Genomic DNA, 21,100 nt, shown 5'->3' with positions numbered 1-21,100 from the left:
TTTAGTTTTTCATCAAATGGATGTTAAAATTTCATTTTTAAATGGTGAATTGGAAGAGAAAGTGTACATGGAGCAATCGGAAGGATTTGTTGTTCCAGGACAGGAGCATAAGGTATGTAAGCTTGTTAAATCTTTATATGGACTTAAAACAAACACCAAAGCAATGACACCAAACGTTTGACAAGGTTAATTTAGCTAATGGCTATAAAATAAATGAATCCGATAAGTGCATATATAGCAAATTTGAAAATGGAAAAGATGTCATAATTTGCTTATATATAGATGAGATGCACATTTTTGGCACGAATTTGGAACAAATAGAAAACACAAAGAAATTCTTGTTAAAAAACTTTGCTATGAATGATATGGGTGTAGTAGATATTATTCTTGGAATTAAAATAACCCGAGATGAAAGCACTATAGCTTTATCACAATCACATTACATTGAAAATGTGCTTAAAAGGCTTGATCTTTTCAACTATATACCAGCATCTACACCCATGGATCCTCAAATAAAATTAGTATCTAATGTTGGTAGGAAAATTGATCAATTGAAATATGCAAGTATAATTGGTTGTCTTATGTAAATAATAACTTGTACAAAACCATATATTACATATGTTGTTGGGAACTGAGTAGGTACACAAGTAATCCAAGTAGTTTGCATTAGCAAGCTTTGAATAGATTACTTAGGTACTTAAAGAAAACTATTAACTATGGATTGTGTTATAATAGATATCGTTCAATTTTAGAAGGATACTCAGATGCTAGTTGGATTACAAGTTTGGGAGATCATGCATCTACTAGTGGATGGATCTTCATTCTTGGTGGAGGAGCCATTTCTTGGGGTTCCAAAAAACAAACATGTATTACTGATTCCACTATGGTAGGAGAATTTATTGCATTAACTGTTGCATGTAAAGAAGCAAAATGGTTAAGAAATTTGATTTATGATGTACCTTATGGCCTAAGCCAATTTCACCTATTTCTATCTGTTATGATAGTGAGGCTACTCTAGCAAAGGCATATAGCCAAGTATATAATGGAAAGTCTAGACACATTAGATTAAGACATAGCTATGTTCGACAAATAACCTCTGATGGAGTGATCAATATTAATTATGTGAGGTCAAGTGAAAATTTGCCGGATCCTTTGACAAAAAGTCTTGCTAAAGATGTAGTCAACAATACCTCAAAAGGGATGAGACTCAATCCCATTAATTCGAGTCATCCATGATGGAAACTCGACTCAATGCTTGGTATAGCTTTAAGTCTTAAGTTTAATGAGACAAAGTACATCATTAGTATGTGACTGTTAGCACTATAAATAAATCCATCCTAAGATTGAAGTGATAGGTACCTGTAATGATAAAGGAAGGATGAGTAATGTACTCTTAATAGACCCATAACATAAATATGTTAGAGCGTTATAATTATGGGAACACTCTTGATGGGATCTACCTATGTGAGTGGAAGTGTGGCCGCTTCTAGGAGCTCAAGGGCTTGGCTCTGACAACACTCATGAAAAGAAGACACTGACACATGGCCATAAAAGTGTCCCTGGATACTATGCATTGACCGATGTTGAAATCATTGTGTTAGGTGTGTTCGATTAATCAAATGGAATAGCTGGTTCAAAGCTTAGTCTACCATGCAATTTCGATTAACTTTAACATGTTTTCACTATGTCAAGGTTCAATCGTAAGACACCTTCATTTATGCAAATTTATTTCCAATAATATCAAATCTAAAATATTTTGAAAATGGGGGAGATTGTTTGGAACATTTTTAAATATTTATAGTATTCCAATAACTATAAATGAATTAGTGTAATTAATCAAAAGATAAACCTTTTGTTTCGTCATTGGTAAAAAGTTATATCATTTTATTTTTGAAAAAGAATTATAACTATTCAAACAATATTGTTTGAATAGTTATAATATTAAATGAATAATTATGTATTTTTTTAAAGACATTATTATTCAGAAAAGACACCTATTGAAAGACGTCTCTATTAATAGACATGAAATTTCGTATAAATAGGAATGAGATTTCATTTGTAAATCACACCAAAAAATTCTAACATTCTATTTTTCCTTTCTTCATTTTCTAATATTATTAGATTATTCTATAAAGTATTACTGTAGAAATCCTTTGTAGAAATTGAGTTTCTTGTTATCCATTACTTGGTGTTTAGTGGGCTATTCTCGTCAGTGCAAAACGCAAATAGTCATCAGCTTCATTGTATCCTCGAGGTTAATTTGCCTAAAAGTCTTTTGCACACCAAATATAGGTGGGGGCGAATATAACCTTAAAGATAGTGGCTTGATACACGCCTTGAAGCCTCATTCTATTTCTTTAGTTGCTGTTCAAGTTCCGTTCGTGTGCTAGAGATTTTTCCTCACCGGAGTTTTATACTAACATAAAATTATGTTTTATAGTCCAATAATTACATTTTACTTTTTAAGTATTAGGCCCATGTTTATACATGATTTTAATATTTTTTAAACAAAATTTTTCATTTCTTTTCCCTAAGCTAGGGATATGAATATGTTATCAATGGTTTACTCCATTAGACCTGTCTCCACACTCTCACCTTTAAAAAATAATTTTAAAAAATATAAAAGAAAAGACATCAATTAAACATACACAGTATATGGATACGAAGATTAACACTTGAAGTGAAGTTATCATCTTTGAGGATTTTTAAGTAAGTAATCTATAATCTATAATCTATCTTGAAGTGAAATCATCATCTTTGAAGATTAACACTCAATGTTTCTTACGTTAGCTTCATTGAATAATTGATTCAATTTTAATACAATAGAATTGTTGAATGATTTTGCTTAATTTGTTATTTTAGGTTATATGACTATGAACAATAAAAAAAAAGTTGAATCTTTTATCAAGAAAAGGGAGTTTGAGAGTGATAATGAACTGTCAACTTCAAAACCTCATGTGACTAGCGATGAACAATCTCATCTTAATTCTTCCTAAGCTTCTAAATATCCTTGTAAGGCTCTTAAAGGTGAAATAAATGACTTTAATCAGGAAAAAAAGCCATTTTGGAGGGGGCAGAATTAAGATGTCTATTTTTACAATAGTAAAAATGTAATTTTACCATTTTAATAGTATATATCTTTATAATTTTTAAAGAATTAAATCAAATTTTATCATTTTTTTGAGGGGAGCACAATTTTACCATTACTAATTTAAAATTTTTATAAATTATAAAGGGCTAAAAGTGAATTTTTCCACTTTAGAGGGGACTGGGGCCCCTACCGGCCCCTCCCTAGTTTTGCCCTACTTTGATGTTTCTTCCATGAAGCGTGATTTAAGAATTTGAAAATTAAATATGGAAATATCTTCCTAATTAATACGATGAAGTTCGTTGAGCTTACAATAATTTGGGCCATATTAATCTACTCCTCCAAAATCTCCCAAGTATATTGGTAACAATGGACATCAGTTTCGCAATCAAAGAGATAGCCTTACAATTGAGCATCACTATCAATTTGATACATTCATTTCTGTTATAGATTTGCTATTACAAGAGAGATAGCCTTACAATTGAGCATCACTATCAATTTGATACATTCATTTCTGTTATAGATTTGCTATTACAAGAAATTAATTTGTGCTTTAGAGATAATGTATTGGAGTTGTTGGCACTTAGCTGTGCTTTGGACCAGCGAGTTGAATTTAATTTTTTTTTTGCGTTGAAGATATTTGCAACCTAGTGAATAATTTATCCACTTGGTTTTATGGATATGGAAAAGCAACATTTGAAGATTCAATTGGAGCGAACTTAATATCTATTAGAACTTAGAATTAAAGAAACTGTCAATGATTGCAGAGTTATGTCAAGTGTTAGCAAATACAAAAAAATAGAGTCAAAGGTTATCCTCTTATTGATAGAATTAGTCATATTGTACGAACTCTTCTAGTGTTTACTACATTGTGAAGACAATGTTCCAAAATGAAATGGATGATGATTTTCTTTTGACTTAATTGATGGCATATATCTAGAAGGACATAACTCAATAATTTTCGATCAATTCTTTCATCGATGACTTCAATTTAACAAAAATTAAAGAGTATAGCTTAGGATGCCTAACATGAAATTGTGTTATATCTTAAGGTACTTCAATTTATATTTTTTTTACAAGTAGATTATATTAACATTTAAGAAGTAACAAATTATTTTTTATTTATGGATTATATTTAAAATTCTTCCATTGGAATCAAATCCTAAATCTATCCCCATGAAAAAGTTTTAATGAATTTGTTAAAATAAAATGTCGATAATGGCAATGTATCGCAAAGAAAAGAAAGAAAAATAGAACACACAGATTTTACGTGAAACTCTTTCGAGAAAAAACCATGGGCAGAGGAGAAAGAAATTTACTATGTTGAATTCGAATGATTACAATGAGTATAGATTATGTCTATTTATAGGTTTAGCAAAACCTTATTCTAATCAACATTTAATAGAAGTAATCTAGTAAGGTTGAAATACCTTATTCAAATCAATATCAAACAGAGGAAGTAAACTTTTATACAGATTCTTCTTGTGTAGCCTGTACCGTATCGAAGGGCCGGAGCCCCCACACCCCCAGTTACGACCCTAGTCCAGTATCTTGCTTATTGGAGATTCACGATGGGCTGCGGGCTTCGCCCTCATGGATCCCCCTATCTTGTCACTTGTATTTTATTTTAATAAGAATTTGGGTCAGAACTCTAACATTATTAATAGGACATAAAATCAATTTTATCTATTATTATTTTAAAACTTAAAAAGTATTTTCTTTTTCTTTTTCTTTTTCTATTTTTAGGAAAAAAAATTTGTTATTTATTTATAGATTACTGGTGATATCATATAAAATAGTTTCAAATTTTTAAATTATAAACAGATTTACACAAAAATTATATTATATTGTTTTTCTTTTAACATTAAATTAAATGAGAAAATGTCAATGGGTTTTAATGGGCTTAAGACCCAATAAAAATGGAAAGCCCAACATATAAATGAGCCCTATAGCTCTAAGTTCTATTGCTTTGATTCGATGAGGGCAGGAGAGGTCTGATGCTCCGTGTTTTCGTACTGCCCTTGTACGTTTATTTCCGCGTCTCAAAACCGTGTGAAGAATATGGACAGGTTAAAACAAGGTGTTTAGTCCCTACACTCTTACAGAAGTCGATATTTAATTCCTATATTTTAACAGTTCAAATTTAAACCCTTACTTTTTTAATTAAAAACCCTAGTCTGATTATCAACGCCTTTTGTAGTTTTCATCAAAACTTGTCACTTTGACATTTCTTTCTCATTAATCATATGTTAAATCATATAAAAATAGCCTAACCAATATGTTAAATTTATAAATTTTAACAGGAAAATGCTAACAAAGTTAATAATTGAATTTATATTTTTTTTACATTCAAAACGTAATTTTTTACTTTGTAAGTAAAAATAATTAAATCTTAAATTTTTAGAAAATACAGGGACTGGCAATATATTTTAACCATATCGATACGGTGATCATTTGCATTATATGAATTTTAACATGTCTGTGTATTATTGCGTGTTAATTATTTTTCTAGTGTCTGTATGCTTCCATTTTCATTTAAATCAACATGTTCCGTAAATAATCATTGAAATAATTAAGAATAAATAATTAACTTTTCTCAAAAAAAGTATATTCTGACTGCGATTTAAACGAAGAAATATATATGTATTATAAGTTGAGAGAATTATAAAATGAATAATTGAGAAAAAAGTAGAAAAACGAAAGGAAGATATAACTTTCACTTGGCTACAAAAACAATTTATATTTGTCCTCTATTTATACCGCCAATATTTTTTAAACGGCCACCGGTCAAATCACTGGTTCATCAATCTAACCGGTTTAATTAAAAATTATTAAAAATTTTAAAAAAACCCCTAGTTTAACTGGTTTTTAGTTGGTCCAACCATCGGTTTTTAGTTGGTTCAACCGATTCATATTGGTTCCTACCATTTTCCAGACCGATTCCCGATCTAACTGGCTGGTCTGATCTGGTTCAAACAACATTGATTAAGGCACCTTATAAAATTTTCAAGTACAAGAAAATGAATTTTGGGGGTTTTGGGAGTTATATGGACATCCATTTATCAATGGATTTACAACACTCCCCCTTCGATATCCATTAACGAAAATGCGCCTCGTTAAAATCTTATTAGGAAAAACCTTGTGGGATAAAAACCTAATGAAGGAAAAGATAGCACTATCTCCTATTACAAGCTGCTTCGTTAAAAACCTTTACTAGGAAAACCCAATGTGACAAAATTTTGATTTTCCTATTAAAGGAAAAAAGTACAACGTGTTTTAGACTCCTCCTAATGGCAACATCACAATATATCTTTGAGTCAATGCATTCCAATCTTGTATATAGTCTTTCAAACGTTGTGGTTGGCAATGTTTCGGTAAAAGTATCAGTCACATTATTACTAAAACGAATTTATTGAAGTTCTATATCGTCTTCCTCTCAAGATCATGGGTGAAGAATAATTTTGGTAAAATATGTTTCGTTATGTCACATTTGATGTAACCACCCTTCAATTGGGCTATACATGTTGCATTATCTTCATATATGATAGTTGGCATATTTCTTTGCAAAAGTAAATCACATATCTTCTATATATGTTAGGTCAACAACCTTAGCCAAACACACTCTCAACTTGTCTCATGCATTACAATTATTCCTGCATGATTTGAAGAGACAACAACTAAAGTCAACTAATAGAGATCTTGAATCACTTGAATAAAATATTCGCATTGAAATGGTTCCTCTAAGATATCTAAATACATGTTTAATTTCATTCCAATGTCTATGTGTTGGTGATGAACTAAATCTTGCTAACATGTTCACATCGAATGCTATATTAGGTTGGGTGTTCTTTGCAAGATACATCAATTCCCCTATGGCACTTAGATATGGTACTTCAAGACTAATAAACTTTTCATCATTTTCGTAAAGACGAAATGGGTCTTTATTCACATTTAGTGATCTTACAACCACTACGATATTTACTGGATGTGCTTTATCTGTGTCAAATTTCTTTAAGATCTTTTCTATTTAAGCTAATCGATGGACATGAATTCCATCCTTTAAATGTTCGATCTACAGGGCGAGACAGAACTTTGTTTTTCCAGGATCTTTCATCTCAAAATCTTTCTTTAAATAATTTACTATATTTTGAAGCTTTTTAGGAGTTCTAATAATATTTAAATCGTCAACATAAACAACAGTTATCACAAAATTTAATCCAAATTTTTTTTATATAAAAACATATGGACAAATTAGAACATTTTCATAACCTTCTTTCAACAAATATCCACTAAGATTGTGCCACATAAGTCCAAATTGATTTAATCCATGTAAGGATTTCTTTAATCTGATCGAATAATTTTCCTAGGAAACTCTAAATCCTTCTAAGATTTTAAATTCTTAAGAGATTTTCATATAAATTTCACTATTAAGTGAGCTATACAAATAGGTTGTAACAACATCTATTAGTTGCATGTCAAGTTTTTCACTCACTGTCAGACTAATAAGATATCTAAACATGATTACATCCACAGCAGGAGAGTATGTATTTTCATAATCAATGTCGGGCGTTTGCGAAAATCAATTTGCTACAAGTCATGCTGTATATCTTAAAACTTCATTTTTCTCATTTTGTTTTCACACAAATACTCATTTATATCCTGCTAGCTTTATATCTTTATATGTTTGGACTAGGGGTCCAAAAATCTCACGTTTAGCGAGTGACTTCATTTCTACTTAAATTGCACCTTTTCAATTTGACCAATCTTTTCTATTTTTAGATTCCTTAATAGATTTAGGCTCAATGTCTTCATTTTCTTTTGCTATTTCAATAGAAATATTATAAGTAAGAACATTGTCAACAAAATTTTCATTTCGATTCCATATTTTCTTGTATTGACGTAACTTATTTAGATCTCTTTATTTTCATCATGTTCAGTTCCAGGTACTTGAATTTTTTCTTGAGTTTTATAATAAGTTATGTCTCAAGTCTCTTCAAGAGCACCCACCTCCACACTATATCATGCTTCAAGCATGCATTACTTTCATTTACTTTAACAAGTTGTCCTATTGGGACTTCAATTCAAATAAAAACATTAGCCGGTATATAACACTTGGTTATTTTAATCGCGCATTGTAGGACGCATTTTTTTTTCCTTAAAAAACAACATAAATCGATAAATTTTCAACAAGAAAAAAAAAAGGACTAATTTCTGAATTGATTTTTTTTCAGCGTTTTTAGATAAATTAGCTTTGAATTGTAAAAGAATTTGTGTAAGGCCTGGTTGAGATGGGTCAAACTTTTTGAGTCAGATAAATAGCTTGGGCTTTGGACAGTTTTGTCTAAGTCAGGAACATTAATAGATATCAAATACAAATCGGTAGTGAGAGAGAAAGAGAAATTATTTTTGAAATAATACTAACATAATGGAAAGTGAGCATAAAAATAGCATTTGCTCAATTAAGATGATAATGTAACTTAGCTGCTGAAGATTACATTAAAAAAGACATAAACAATTGCTTTGGAAGGATGAATCAGCAATGACCATGCAAATGCAATGCTGCACTTGTTTATTTATTAGCTCTCTCTTCTCTTCTTGTATAAGGTATTAGTTTGTCTCATGGGACTGTGTAGCCTGCAAAATCCCACAAAAACTGTATTTGTTAGCCTTAAGATTCAGTTTCCTTGGTAGCTCATCGAGTAAAACAACTGAGGAAGAAAGCTTGATTTAATTTTTTTCATTTCTTAAACATCTATTAAGGCTTAGTTTATTTCAGAGTTTAATTGATATTAATAATGCATTAGTTACATTTTTCTTTCGGTTGAATTGTTATAATGGCCTCTGACCTTTATTACTTTTCTTAAATAAGCCCATATAAGCTATTATATTAAATAAAATATTTATTTAGAGTAAGGTTTAGTTTAAATACGCATCAAATTATTTTGGGCATCCTTCATGTCCATTTTTCTGTTTATGTCTAGGATCCAGACCGTTTGTTCCCCAACAATTATTGGGTGCAATAGTAAATAACATTATTATACGAGTCTAATAAAAGTGTACAAACTTTAATAAAATTATAAAGTTTGAGGGTTTTTTATTCATTTTTCTTAATACTAGATTATGTCACAGTTATGTAAAATCTATATTTATAAAAGTATTATGTAAGAAATGAGACTTAATTGAAATGACAAAGTTGAAGTTTTAGAGATCTCCATCTAACCACATGTGTAAATTCTTTTAGATTTTATATAATTTTTTTTAAAAAGTATAGATATAAATAGCTTAATGAACTAGGGAGGTCTCTATAATATAGGAATTAGATTAAATTAGTCCCTCTATTATTAAATGAATAAATTTAGTCCTTATAATGTTAAAAAGAATTAAATAAGTCCAAATTACAACACAATTAACATTACTGTATAAAAAATATCTTGAATATTATCTTTCAATTGCAGATCAATTTATACAAAAAAATATTTACATAACCTTAAAAATTTTATAAACATTAACTCTGTCAAACAGTAAGTGATATTTTTCAATCAGGAAATGTTAGCTCTATTCCAATTTGGCCTTATTTGATTTTCTTTTAATAGTACATGGATTAAATTGATCTATTTAATAGTAGAAAGACTATTTTGATCAAGTCCCTATTATAGAAGGACCTCTTAGGTACATTCACCAATATAAATAAGACGTTAATCAGTGTCAGTGGGTATGGGTAATGGTGTCAAGCCCACTCATTTTAGGGTCCGTTCTTCAACCCGGCTGAGATGAGCTTTTAGTTAAAAAAGCACTTTTCATTAAAAAGTAAAGGAGAACGCATTTCATTTTAGAGCAAAATGACAGCTTCTTAAAAGGACTTTTGGGCAGATGAGAAGTAGATTTTAGTCTACGGAGTTTTGCTTTAGAGGGATTAGAAGGCTTATGCAAATACCTTAGAGGCTTAAGCTCGGAATCCCACCACAAAGTCACAAAGATCCCCATCATCTCTCTTTACCCCAAATGCATTATAAATTTATTTAAAACTCAAAAATTAGTTAAATTGATTCATAACGTAAAAATCAAATGCAATTCAAATATCAATATTTTCAACTTTGTCTCGATCTTGTTTACCTAAATTAAAGATAAAAGTTAAAAAGACCAAAAGAGGAGGGCTACTTACTTCCACATTTTTTTCCAGCTTGCCTGTTCCTAATGTTACATCTTTTAGGAATGCCAATGGCAATCCCAGGCTTGATTCCAGCCTGCTTTGCCAATGGTGATAATAAAATAGCACAAAGGCACCTCGGAGAAGCCTTAAGTAAGGCACCAACCTTGGAGCAGCAAGCAGGCGGAACTTTTGCCTTTGCGTTCCCAGCCGCTCCTAAGCATGGGCTTAAACTTACCGCAGCAGACCTAATTGGAGTCTGTCCACACTCCCCAGCTGCTTCAACATCCTTAATGAACACCATGCAACTTATATCAAACACAACCAGTGCAACAAGGAAATAAGCTTTCAAGCTAAAACCCATCTCTGCTAAACAAACTTTTCAACACCCAATTTGCAGAAAATTCAAACAATGAATGCCTAATACATACCAACGTTGCAACATATATAATACTAAAAAAAAGGACTGTGGGGTGGTGGGATTTGGGTTTTAGTGGGTTGGTTGTGGTAGATTGTGGAAGACAATCTTGCGGATTCATCATCATCATCGTTTTCCTCCTTAGTTTATTCAAAATGTAATTATTTTTTAACCAATTTTAAATGCTTCCACTATATAAAAGGATTGCCGATCGATTGCTAATTTTCATAGATTCTGGTTCATTATAAGAATGTTCTTCCCTTCTTTATATTGCCTTAGGGTAGGTGGCATGAAAAATTAGTGTGAACATGGAGACTTTGGCGTCATTCAATAATTTGATCCACTATTGTATATGTTAGTGGTGCCCATCGATCAAGTGAGCCAAGGGTAATAATTTCCTTCTAGTCTTTATTACATCCAATCTCACCTTCACGAATATTTCAGGGCAGCAGAGCTAATATTTAGTAATTTGGATTTAAATTTTAAAAATAGTATAAATTGAGTGGTAAATTATTCTAAAATATAATGTTTATTATTATTTTTTAAATTTATGAATTTATTAAAATAATGATTTAAAAATCTTAAAATATTTTTTGATTTAACAAATTCATATATATATTTTTAATATTTATTAGATTCAATCTCAACAAATTTATTCATTACATTCTTACCATTTACAAAATAATTGAAATCTAAATTTTCAAACAGACCATAACTAAATTCATTGATTAAGTTATGGTTAATAAATTGTAATAAGCCCCATTTCAAAAGAACTTTTCAATCTTAAAAAGAATGAACAACATTTCGCTTTAGTTAAAAGTACTATTTGAAAGTGTTTTTCTACTTAAACGCAAAAATTGAGATTTAAGTGATTCTGGTTTTTGGTTTTTGCTAATTGAGTTTTAGTTTAAGTAGTATCATTGAGTAAGAGGATGTTGATTTAAGCGCACTTAAATACGCTTTATACTTCTATTTAAAAGTTGAGAAGGGATTATTAGTAGCTCTAGGTTTTGTATAAAAAATTTACTTTTGGCTTTTGACTTTTGCATTTTGAAGTGGAATTATCAAAATACCCTTATTTATCCTAATATTTAAAATGTATATAAAATTTTAGATTTTTTATATTTTATGTATCATTGTATTAAATTATGGATAAACTACACCAAAAGCCACTAAACTACTAGTATGTTTACGTCTTGATCATTCAACTTTAAAGAGTTACAAAATGATCACTGAACTATTCTAAAGTTTTCATCTAAATCATCGAGTTGTTAAAATCATTGTTGTATGACATTTTCTATTTGCACCACCTGTGATAAAGAATGATGTGGATGAATGTGGAAGCGGATCGTAAAGTTTGTCAAAGTCGCAAATTTGACTTAGGGCTCTAGATGTTTAGAAAGAAACTTAGATTTTGACACAACCTGAAACGAAATTGAATCCAAAACAGACAAAACAATTAAAATAAATACCTAAAATAAAATAATAAATTAAAATTTAGAATAATAAGGAAGTGAATAAAGAAGATAAATGGAAAGATAGAACGTGGCATGTGGAAGTCCTAAGAAGCCTTGGAAACACTAAGAATCCATGGCCCCCTTCAAGCGGCTTTAATTTCCCTTCCAAGATAGAAAACTTGGTAAGAAAAAGTTTGAAGATGATCCCCACAATCTAAAAAGATTGTTAAAACTCTTCTAAAAGAACCTCAAGAGAAATTCTTAAGAAAAGAAAACTCAAAGAGAATTTATAAACTCAAAAAAGAAGTTGAATAATAATGAATTGTATGAATTGTGTACAATGCAAAAGCCTATATATAAGCTAGTTAAATAAATCTAAATAAAACTCTTAAATATACTAGAACTCTAATTTAATCTAAACAAGAAGTAGTTTTAAACTAAACTTTTTTGTTAACATAAAACTCCTAAATAACTTAAAATACTTCATAATTATAAGAAATTTGAAATAAAATAATAAAATAATAATAAGAACTAATAAATATAATATTGAGCTCATATATAATAAAAATTAAGCCTAAAATTCAAACCCAATATGATTTAAACTCGAATCAAAAGCCTGAAATTTGTAATTCCCGTCATAATCTTGTTTAGAAATTCTACTCGCGCAGCATTCACTAAAACGGTCATAATTTGAGCTCTCGAACTCAAAATCAAGTGATTCAAAATGCGTTTCGAAGCTAAAAGATAGATCTTCAAACGCCATGAGACATCTTAACCCAAAAATGTCAGGATCCCATCCAAAAAGTCATCGCAAGTCTGCTAATTTCCTAAGCCTGAAATTTGGCAGCTTTAGTGATTGAAATTTAATAAATTTCACCCCATCCGTGCATGTATCATTCTCCCTTTCCTGAAAAAGATTCGTCCTCGAATCTTGTTTTTGATCGAATCCTGATTTGATTTGCTTAACCTTTGACATTGTTGTTAGGCCTTCAGGTAGTGTGAACCTATCATATTCATGGGTCTGAAATTGTGACTTGAGACTCACATCATTCCCCCCGTCCTAAAAAAGATGTGTCCTCAAATCTTTAGCTGCATAGAAAGAAAAGGGATTAGAATAAATAAAATAAATAAAATACTTACCTAAGCTTTCTTGTGCGCCAAAACTATCTCCAGAATCAAAGATATGATTTTGATATCCCAAATCAGCATGGATCAAGTATCTCTTCTTTAAAAACAAACCATCAACACTAGACAAAGAAATATTAGGCACATGAGTGTTCAAGTAAAAAATAACTTGTAACTTACTTTTAATATGCATGGTCATCCATAAGAATTTCCAACAATGAGTCAAGAATTTTACATAATTATAAAAATCAAAATGAATTTTTACATAATAAATCTAAATAAAACTCTTAAGTATACTAGAACTCTAATTTAATCTAAACAAGAAATAGTTTTAAACTAAACTTTCTTATTAACATAAAACTCCTAAATAACTTAAAATACTTTATAATTATAAAAAATTCGTAATAAAAATTAAGCCTAAAATCTGAACCCAATATGATTTAAACTCGAATTAAAAGCCCGAAATTTGTAATTCCCATCATAATCCCGTTCAGAAATTCTGCTCGTGCAGTCTTCACTTAAACGGTCATAACTTGAGTTCTTGAACTCAAAATCGAGTGATTCAAAATGCGTTTCGGATCTAAGAGATAGATATTCAAACTCCATGCAGTCATCTCAACCCAGAAATGCCAAGATCCCATCCAAAAAGTCGTCGCAAGTTTGCTGATTTCTCAAGCCTGAAAATTGGCAGCTTTGGTGATTGGAATTTAATAAATTTCACCCCCATCCATGCATGTATCAACCTGCATCAACTGAAAGCTCTCACTCCTTTCTCTTCTACAGTTCAATTCTTTTTTCATAAAACAAAGGTTACGGATTCACAAATCAAAATCCAAACAGTTTTCTTCTTCAGTCTCCAACACTGACTATCAAATCAACTTGGATCTAAGGTATGTTCTTCTACTCGTCAATGGGTACTAATCTGTCGTACTAATCGTCGAATCGTCGCTTGGAGCTCACTAGTCTTACTTTTTTTAAAAATAACCTTAACAACTCAGTGACTTAAATAAAAGCTTTCAAATAGTTTAGTTACTTAAATGAACACTTTTGAATAGTTCAGTGATCATTTTGTAACTTTTTGAAGTTTAGTGGCCAAAATGTAAACTTATTAATAGTTTAGTGACCTTGGGTGTAGTTTACCCTTAAATTATTTAAATATCATTTATCATTATACTTAAAATTTTAGAATATTTTGTGTACCATTAATTTTAAAAATAATTTATACTAATTACTTAAAAGGTATTTAAAATTTATATTTCATGTATCATTATATTAATTTAAATGGTTGAACTAAAATTTTACTTTCCAACATCATGTCTAAAAACAAAAATTTTAACTTTCCACGATCATTTTTTACAATAATGGAAAACATTTGAAATTAACAAACCACACTTTTTCATAATATTTTCTCACAACTCTTTTCAAAAACACATTTCAACTACAACAACAGTTAAAAACTAAGCCTAAATTATTAAATTAAATAATATTAGCATTTAGTTATTGTGAAAAATTGAAGTGATAAGATATCAACCTTTGTAATCTAGGCATATGTTTAATTATATACTAAACATTTATGCCAATAGGATAATGAAAGATTGCAAGTGATGTTCAATTTTATATTAAATACCACTCAATTAAATCAAGGTAAACTTGTAAGTAGTCCCCGCACTTTGTGAAAGTTATGGATTTTTAATCATTATACTTTAATTTGATCAATTTAGTTCTTATAATTTTTTTATTTTGTTAATTTTAGTCCTTGTATTTTTCAAATTTTGAAATTTTAGTCCTAACTTAGACGGTAGCAATTAAATCGATTTGGTTAAATTCAATTACTAGTTTTGTACTATACATACAGTTGTAGGCTTAGTCCATATTATCCAATTGGATCATTCCAAGTCCTTATACTTTTTGAATTTTGAAATTTCAATCTTGACGCAAATAACTGTTGTTAATCCATTAATTGGATTTTTTGTGAGTAGTATCTAGAAATAACAAGTTGACATGGTGTTAGACATATGACAAAATATTAGTTGCATCAAATTTTGGACATAGTAGAACTTACTGAATTTAACATTTATAGTTTGGTGAGGTATAACAACCCAGTTTCTAGTGGTGTCAGAAAATGAGATTTCAAAATCTCATTTCTGTAAACCGAGTCCATAAATATTAAATAGGAATAATTATGAAGTTAGTATAAAAATATATGGAAGTTCAGTTAAGTAGTTTAGCTGAAAAAGTGGTTAATTAAGGCTTAGGGACTAAATTGTAAAAGGCTAATAACTATAAAGTTTTAAGTAGGAAAAGGCTTAGGGACCTAGATAGAAATTATCCAAGGGATTGAAATGGTTAATAAACCTATTTAAAATATATATTAGTGGATGATGGTGGTGGATTTCATTAGAATTAATTAATTGATGATAAATGAATAATTAACTAAGATTAAAATAATTAATTAAGTTTAATTAATAAACTAATCTAATCATATAAGTAAAATTTAGTGGAGAAAGATGAAAAAGTCATCATGTTCATCCTTCAACCACCGTCCTCCATATCCAAAAGAAATAAGAAAGCTTCGAAACCCTTTAACATTCGACTAAAAATTCAAGCAAGTCCTTAAGCCATTTTTCTTTGATTTTTATAGATTTATGATCATGTAAGCTTGATTTAGCTAGACCATGTATCAATTTGTTCAATTGTTGAAATTTTGATAAGTTCCCATTGTTGAGAAAATGAAGAATTAGACTTGAGATTGATAAAAAATTAAGCTTAAATTATGAAAATGACTAAATTGTAAAGCTTAATAAGCTTAGTCGTTAACTTTGTTACATTAGGGACCAAATTAAATAAAATGAAAAAATCTTATGAAATTATGTTAGGAATAGAAAGTATAGGCCCCTAATGAGTAAATGTGAAATTGGATTTTAATCCGAAGTTATATATCGAAAGTTATCCAAATCCTGAGTTTAGGGACTAAATTGAATAAAATAAAAAAATATGTTTGGCTTTGTATTTGAACATAAATTGGATGAAATTTGATATTTTTTATTTGTTGAATTATCATTCATAGCTAAAGATGACGTTGGATCGTTGAAAGGAAAAGGAAAAACGAAAGCCGACAACGAGTGACGTGTTATTTTGGTTTGTATTTCTATGATTCAAGATCAATCTAAGTATTGCATATTCATGATATTTTGCATAATGTGGTATTGAGGTGAGTTGATAATGGTCGTTTGAATTGAATTGCTATGATTAAGATTGAATATAGAGATAGTGGACTGAAATGAATAGAATAGAAAGTAGAATTACTTAATTGATATATGATATTTGATATGAATTGAATTGAATTGAAATGTGTTATATGATATGATAATGAATTGAGAAAGATGGAATATTAAATTAAACTATATGATGAAATTGGAAAATTGGTTACCCTATTAATTGTTCGGACAGAGTTGAATATAGTTAGCATATCATAGAATAGATTGAGTATAGGTTACGTCGATTATATGTCGATGAGCGTTGGGTGCATTTTCCTTCGGATGTTTTGATGAGTTTTGGGCACAACTTTTACTTCGGTTATACCAATGAGCACTGGGTGGAATCTATATACTCCAGGCGTTTCGATGTGACATTGGGTGCCAAATTGGTGTGTTGGTTGGAATCTGCGTATCCGTTTAAGTCTGAGTCAAGTTAATAGGGATATAAAGTATAAATTGAATAAATGATACACAAATTGGATTGATAATATGATTTGGTGATACAAAGATGAATTGTGATATATGAATATCGATAGCATGTGATAGATCATGCGAACTGGTTATACAAGCCTGGAGGGCCAATATGAAAACATGAAGAATCAATGGATTCGGTTTGGAATTGAATTGTTAGTATATGCTACATTTATTTTTATGATGAAGGTTATGATTTAGTTAATTGAATTCGTGTATAATCTTGATTTTGATACATGAATGATAAATGTTTTGGTTGATTAATAGATGTTCATAAAGGATGTTATATGTATATATATATGTATAATGTTGTAATTGCTTAATTGACTTGAATCATGGAAGTACCATTGAGCTTTATTGCTCAACGTACAATTTGTTTATTCTGTGCACAGGTATAGGTGAATCTTGAGGTTACAATAAGTGATTCCAACATCCAGCCAGTGATCTTCAACTCAACAAAGTTTGTATAGTCCAGTTTTGTTAAACATATGTCATGTACTTAGATTGAGTATTTTTTTTGGTATAATATATGATCATGTTCATATTTGAAGCTAGAATTGGCATCTTGGAAATGGTCAAATGGTTGGACTGTCTATTTGAGTTTGTCACTAGGTTAGAAATGCATGAAACGATGCTATGTTTATGGCTTATTTGAGTATGTATATATGTCAAATGTTTTAAATGGTTAGCATCATGAAATTAGCTTATTTATTGAATGGAAATGATGAAAAGGTTGTATTGCAAATATATATATATAAAAGGCATTATTGTTTAGATTTGAACCTATTGGAGATGTGTTTTGGTTGGAAAAGTGAATGGTAATGTGATTTGGTTTGTTTTGGTTGGAAAAGTGAATGGTAATGTGATTTGCAAGTTGGCACCATTTTGGATCATTTGCAAACAGATAATCACGTTGCAACAAGACCTATTCTGTAAGTTGCGTCGCGAGGAACCTTAAAGTCGCGACATCAACCCGATATTTTACAAACTTTATAATTTGGTCCTAATTTGACTTCGGGTTAGCAGAAAAGCTTTCATAAGCTTGTATAAGACTTGAAAATGATTATGTATCATATTATGGATGTGTATATACTTATTTACAGGTATAAATAGTTGCATTGCATATGAAATTAATTGTAGTTGCTCTGGCAACGAATATGACATCCCATAACTTGGACCTAGTGATTGGGTCAGGTATAGGGTGTTACAAGAGGACTGAATTTTATAATTCGAAAAGCACATGGATTAAAAATGACCAGTTAAAGTATAGGGCTAAATCACAACTTTCGCAAAATAGTCCCTGGACTTGATAAATTATTACATATTGGGCCTAAACTTTAGGGTTTTCAAAGAAATATCAAGAATTAATTTAGACCCAAAAAAAGTTTAAACCCCAATGTGAAAACAATTATTAAGTCATGAACTAACTTGGACAAAAAAAAGTTTAGCTCTTAATTAGGGAACACTAGCGAAGTTCAAGAACTAACTTGCACAAAAAAAAAAATTCAAACCCATTAATTGACAAATTCAGACCCAAATATAAAAATATAATTAAAGTTCAAAAAATGAAAAAATTAATTAAAATGTAATATAATATAAAAATATTCTATTAATGCATAAATACCTCAACATCACATTAACTTTATTGAAGTCTAAATCTCTTAATGAGATTCAGAATTCCAAAATAAAATAGAATTGTACACGAAAGGTTCGATTCAAATGCATTCATTGGTAGTCTTTAAGCTAGTTTCCTCAACATGCTGAAGCTTGAAAAAAATGGGGAAAACAAACATGGCGAGAAACAAAAACTAAAAATTAAAAGGAAAAAGGGAAGCGGGGCCGGGGGGGGGGGGTTAGAAAACAAATTCTAACAAATTTTGTTCTTGTTAATTTTTCTCTCACTGACATATTTCTTCCAGAAAGCAGCAACTTCCCTTTGGGTCTCAATAGCAGTCTTCTTGACGACGGTGCCACTTTTGGCCTCCTCTTCTTCAGCCATAGCCAGTTTGGCATTGACCTTTGCAGGGAGGGTATCGAGCTCATGGAGCACTTTTTGGATGTCAATGACGAGACGCTCGGCTAAGGTGCGGGAGAAGTCCTCCCTGATCACAACACGGAGCACAGTGATGTGCTGTGCATCGGCTGGCATGGTGTAGGCTGGCACGATCCAACCGAAGCGACGCAACATCTCCGATATCTCGAACTCGTCATGGCGCTTGTTGTCTTTGAGGGAGAAGGCCACCAGTGGAACCCCATTGTCCTTTGACACGATGTTAAAACGCCCTGTTTTCTCCAATCCTTCTTTAAGGACTATGGCGTTTTCATGACAGTTCTCCATCACATTTCTGTATCCCTGTAATTCAAACACGCTTTATCATATTACTACTAGATTTAATTTGTGCAAGCTCGCACCAAACTTGCATAGTATTGCTCTATAAAATGAATTAGGCTCAAGTCTCTATATGCATATCATAGGAACTTAAATCTCTCTATCACAAGTATGGGGCTTAAATCTCTCTGTAAATGTATATATATGTATGTATAACAGCAGATCATCTGACAAAATTGAATAGATTTTAAAGTTAAAGGCCTTAAATAGGTTCTCACCTCATATCCCAAACGGATTAGTTGGTAGTACTGAGCAATGACTTGGCTAGAACCTGCAGACAAACATAACACAATTTCAGTGTTGGTTTAGAGATATATATATACATATTGGAACTGGGCAAAAACAAAAGTGTGGTTAGTTTGCGAATGAAGGAAATTGGATTGGAAAAGTGACCTTTAGAGAAATTGAGAGTGAAAGTTGGTTGATCAGCTCCAAGATAGTTAATGTGGAAAATGAGTTCTTCAGGCAAGTCTTCTTTGCTCCTCCAGATAACCCAACCAATTCCAGCATAAACAAGACCATATTTATGCCCACTAACATTAATACTCTTCACAAGGGGGAGCCTAAAGTCCCACTCAAGTTCTGGGTACAAAAATGGCGCAATAAATCCACCACTAGCTGCATCAACATGAATTGGGGTATCCCATCTGCACAAAGAGATTTAAAAAAAGGTGATTAATATATGAAACTTAGCACCTCAAATTTCAGATTATTATCAAGTTTAGGTCTCTGGAAAAAGATATGATATGTTTACCCAGTTTCTTTGTTCTTTTTAATTAAAAGATCGTTTAGAAGCTTGACATCTTCAAATTCTCCATTGAGGGTTGAACCCAAGATTGCAGCTACACAGATGGTGTTTTCATCAACCATTTCCACTGCTTTGACAGGATCCATCACATAGTACCCTTCTCTAAGCTTCACTTCTTTCAACTCCACTTCAAAGTACCTTGCAAATTTCTCCCAGCAAACCTGAACATTGGCTCCAGTCACGATATTGGGCTTGTCATATGGTTTGCCTTCAGCCTTACGCTTGTTTTGCCATTTTCTCTTGAAAGCAAGGCCAGCCAACATGATTGCCTCCGATGACCCAACTGTTCCCACACCAACTGCTGCCTCTGACTCTCCCAATGGTGCGTTGAAAAGATGTGCTATAATGTTCACACAACGATTCTGCATCAAAATCAACCATTCGGATCATGTTTCATTCATAGATTACAATGGTAAAACTGACCATTCAAGTGTTTAGACTTAAAATTTTTTCTTGATATATAGGGGCAAAAACAAGAACATCTTTTGGGTCTCTTGTTCATACAAATGAAATCTAAAGAAGAAATGAGAAAAAGTTGAGATCTATATACATATGTACCTGAAGCTCAGTGGTGACAGGGTATTCATCCATGTCAACGTAGTTCTTGTTAATGGAGTCCATTATAAGCTTATCACATTCAGGCTCCATCCATGTAGTAACAAAAGAGGCAAGGTTCAACCTTGGGTTGCCATCAAGCATCAGTTCATCATTGATGATCTGATACGCAGCCTCTTTTGGTATGGAGTTTTCTGGCATTTTGAACCTGGGCAGTGAGGTTCGGACATAACGAGAGGCAAAAGTGGAGTGAACTGAGACATCAGTTTCAGATGCTGTCTTAGATAACACCATGATTTGATGTGTTGGAGAACTCAAAGAGAGATGGAAGATATTAGTGGAAGGCTAATGCTGTTGTTGTTGCTTGGTGAAGGAGGGTTGGATT

The 21,100-nt window shown here is 31.1% G+C and overlaps 2 protein-coding genes across 2 annotated transcripts; both read right to left on the bottom strand.

Annotated features, from left to right (window-relative positions):
- Positions 1-8,471: 8,471 nt before the first annotated feature.
- On the bottom strand, positions 8,472-10,682 carry LOC107946305 (non-specific lipid-transfer protein 4). The gene is made up of 2 exons (XM_016880567.2): positions 10,251-10,682; positions 8,472-8,722 (listed from the first exon to the last, which is right to left on the bottom strand). The coding sequence occupies exons 1-2, from the start codon at positions 10,597-10,599 to the stop codon at positions 8,706-8,708; spliced, it is 366 nt and encodes a 121-aa protein (XP_016736056.1). The 5' UTR covers positions 10,600-10,682; the 3' UTR covers positions 8,472-8,705.
- A 7,872-nt stretch (positions 10,683-18,554) lies between these two features.
- LOC107946304 (glutamate decarboxylase) lies at positions 18,555-21,100 on the bottom strand. The gene is made up of 5 exons (XM_016880566.2): positions 20,719-21,100; positions 20,107-20,522; positions 19,746-19,999; positions 19,571-19,623; positions 18,555-19,316 (listed from the first exon to the last, which is right to left on the bottom strand). Exons 1-5 carry the CDS (start codon positions 21,007-21,009, stop codon positions 18,831-18,833), a joined length of 1,500 nt encoding a protein of 499 aa, XP_016736055.2. The 5' UTR covers positions 21,010-21,100; the 3' UTR covers positions 18,555-18,830.

Source organism: Gossypium hirsutum, chromosome D12 (assembly GCF_007990345.1).
Source record: "Gossypium hirsutum isolate 1008001.06 chromosome D12, Gossypium_hirsutum_v2.1, whole genome shotgun sequence".
Classification (NCBI taxonomy): domain Eukaryota; kingdom Viridiplantae; phylum Streptophyta; class Magnoliopsida; order Malvales; family Malvaceae; genus Gossypium; species Gossypium hirsutum.
This window is presented reverse-complemented; position numbering and strand designations above follow the sequence as displayed.

Coding starts and splice junctions, on each gene's coding strand:
- LOC107946304 (XM_016880566.2), bottom strand. CDS start 21,009: ATGGTGTTATCTAAGACAGCATCTGAAACTGATGTCTCAGTTCACTCC. Junction 20,000..20,106: donor AAAAAGAACAAAGAAACTGG/GTAAACATATCA, acceptor CTCTTTGTGCAG/ATGGGATACCCCAATTCATG. Junction 19,317..19,570: donor TAATCCGTTTGGGATATGAG/GTGAGAACCTAT, acceptor TTTGAATTACAG/GGATACAGAAATGTGATGGA.
- LOC107946305 (XM_016880567.2), bottom strand. CDS start 10,599: ATGGGTTTTAGCTTGAAAGCTTATTTCCTTGTTGCACTGGTTGTGTTT.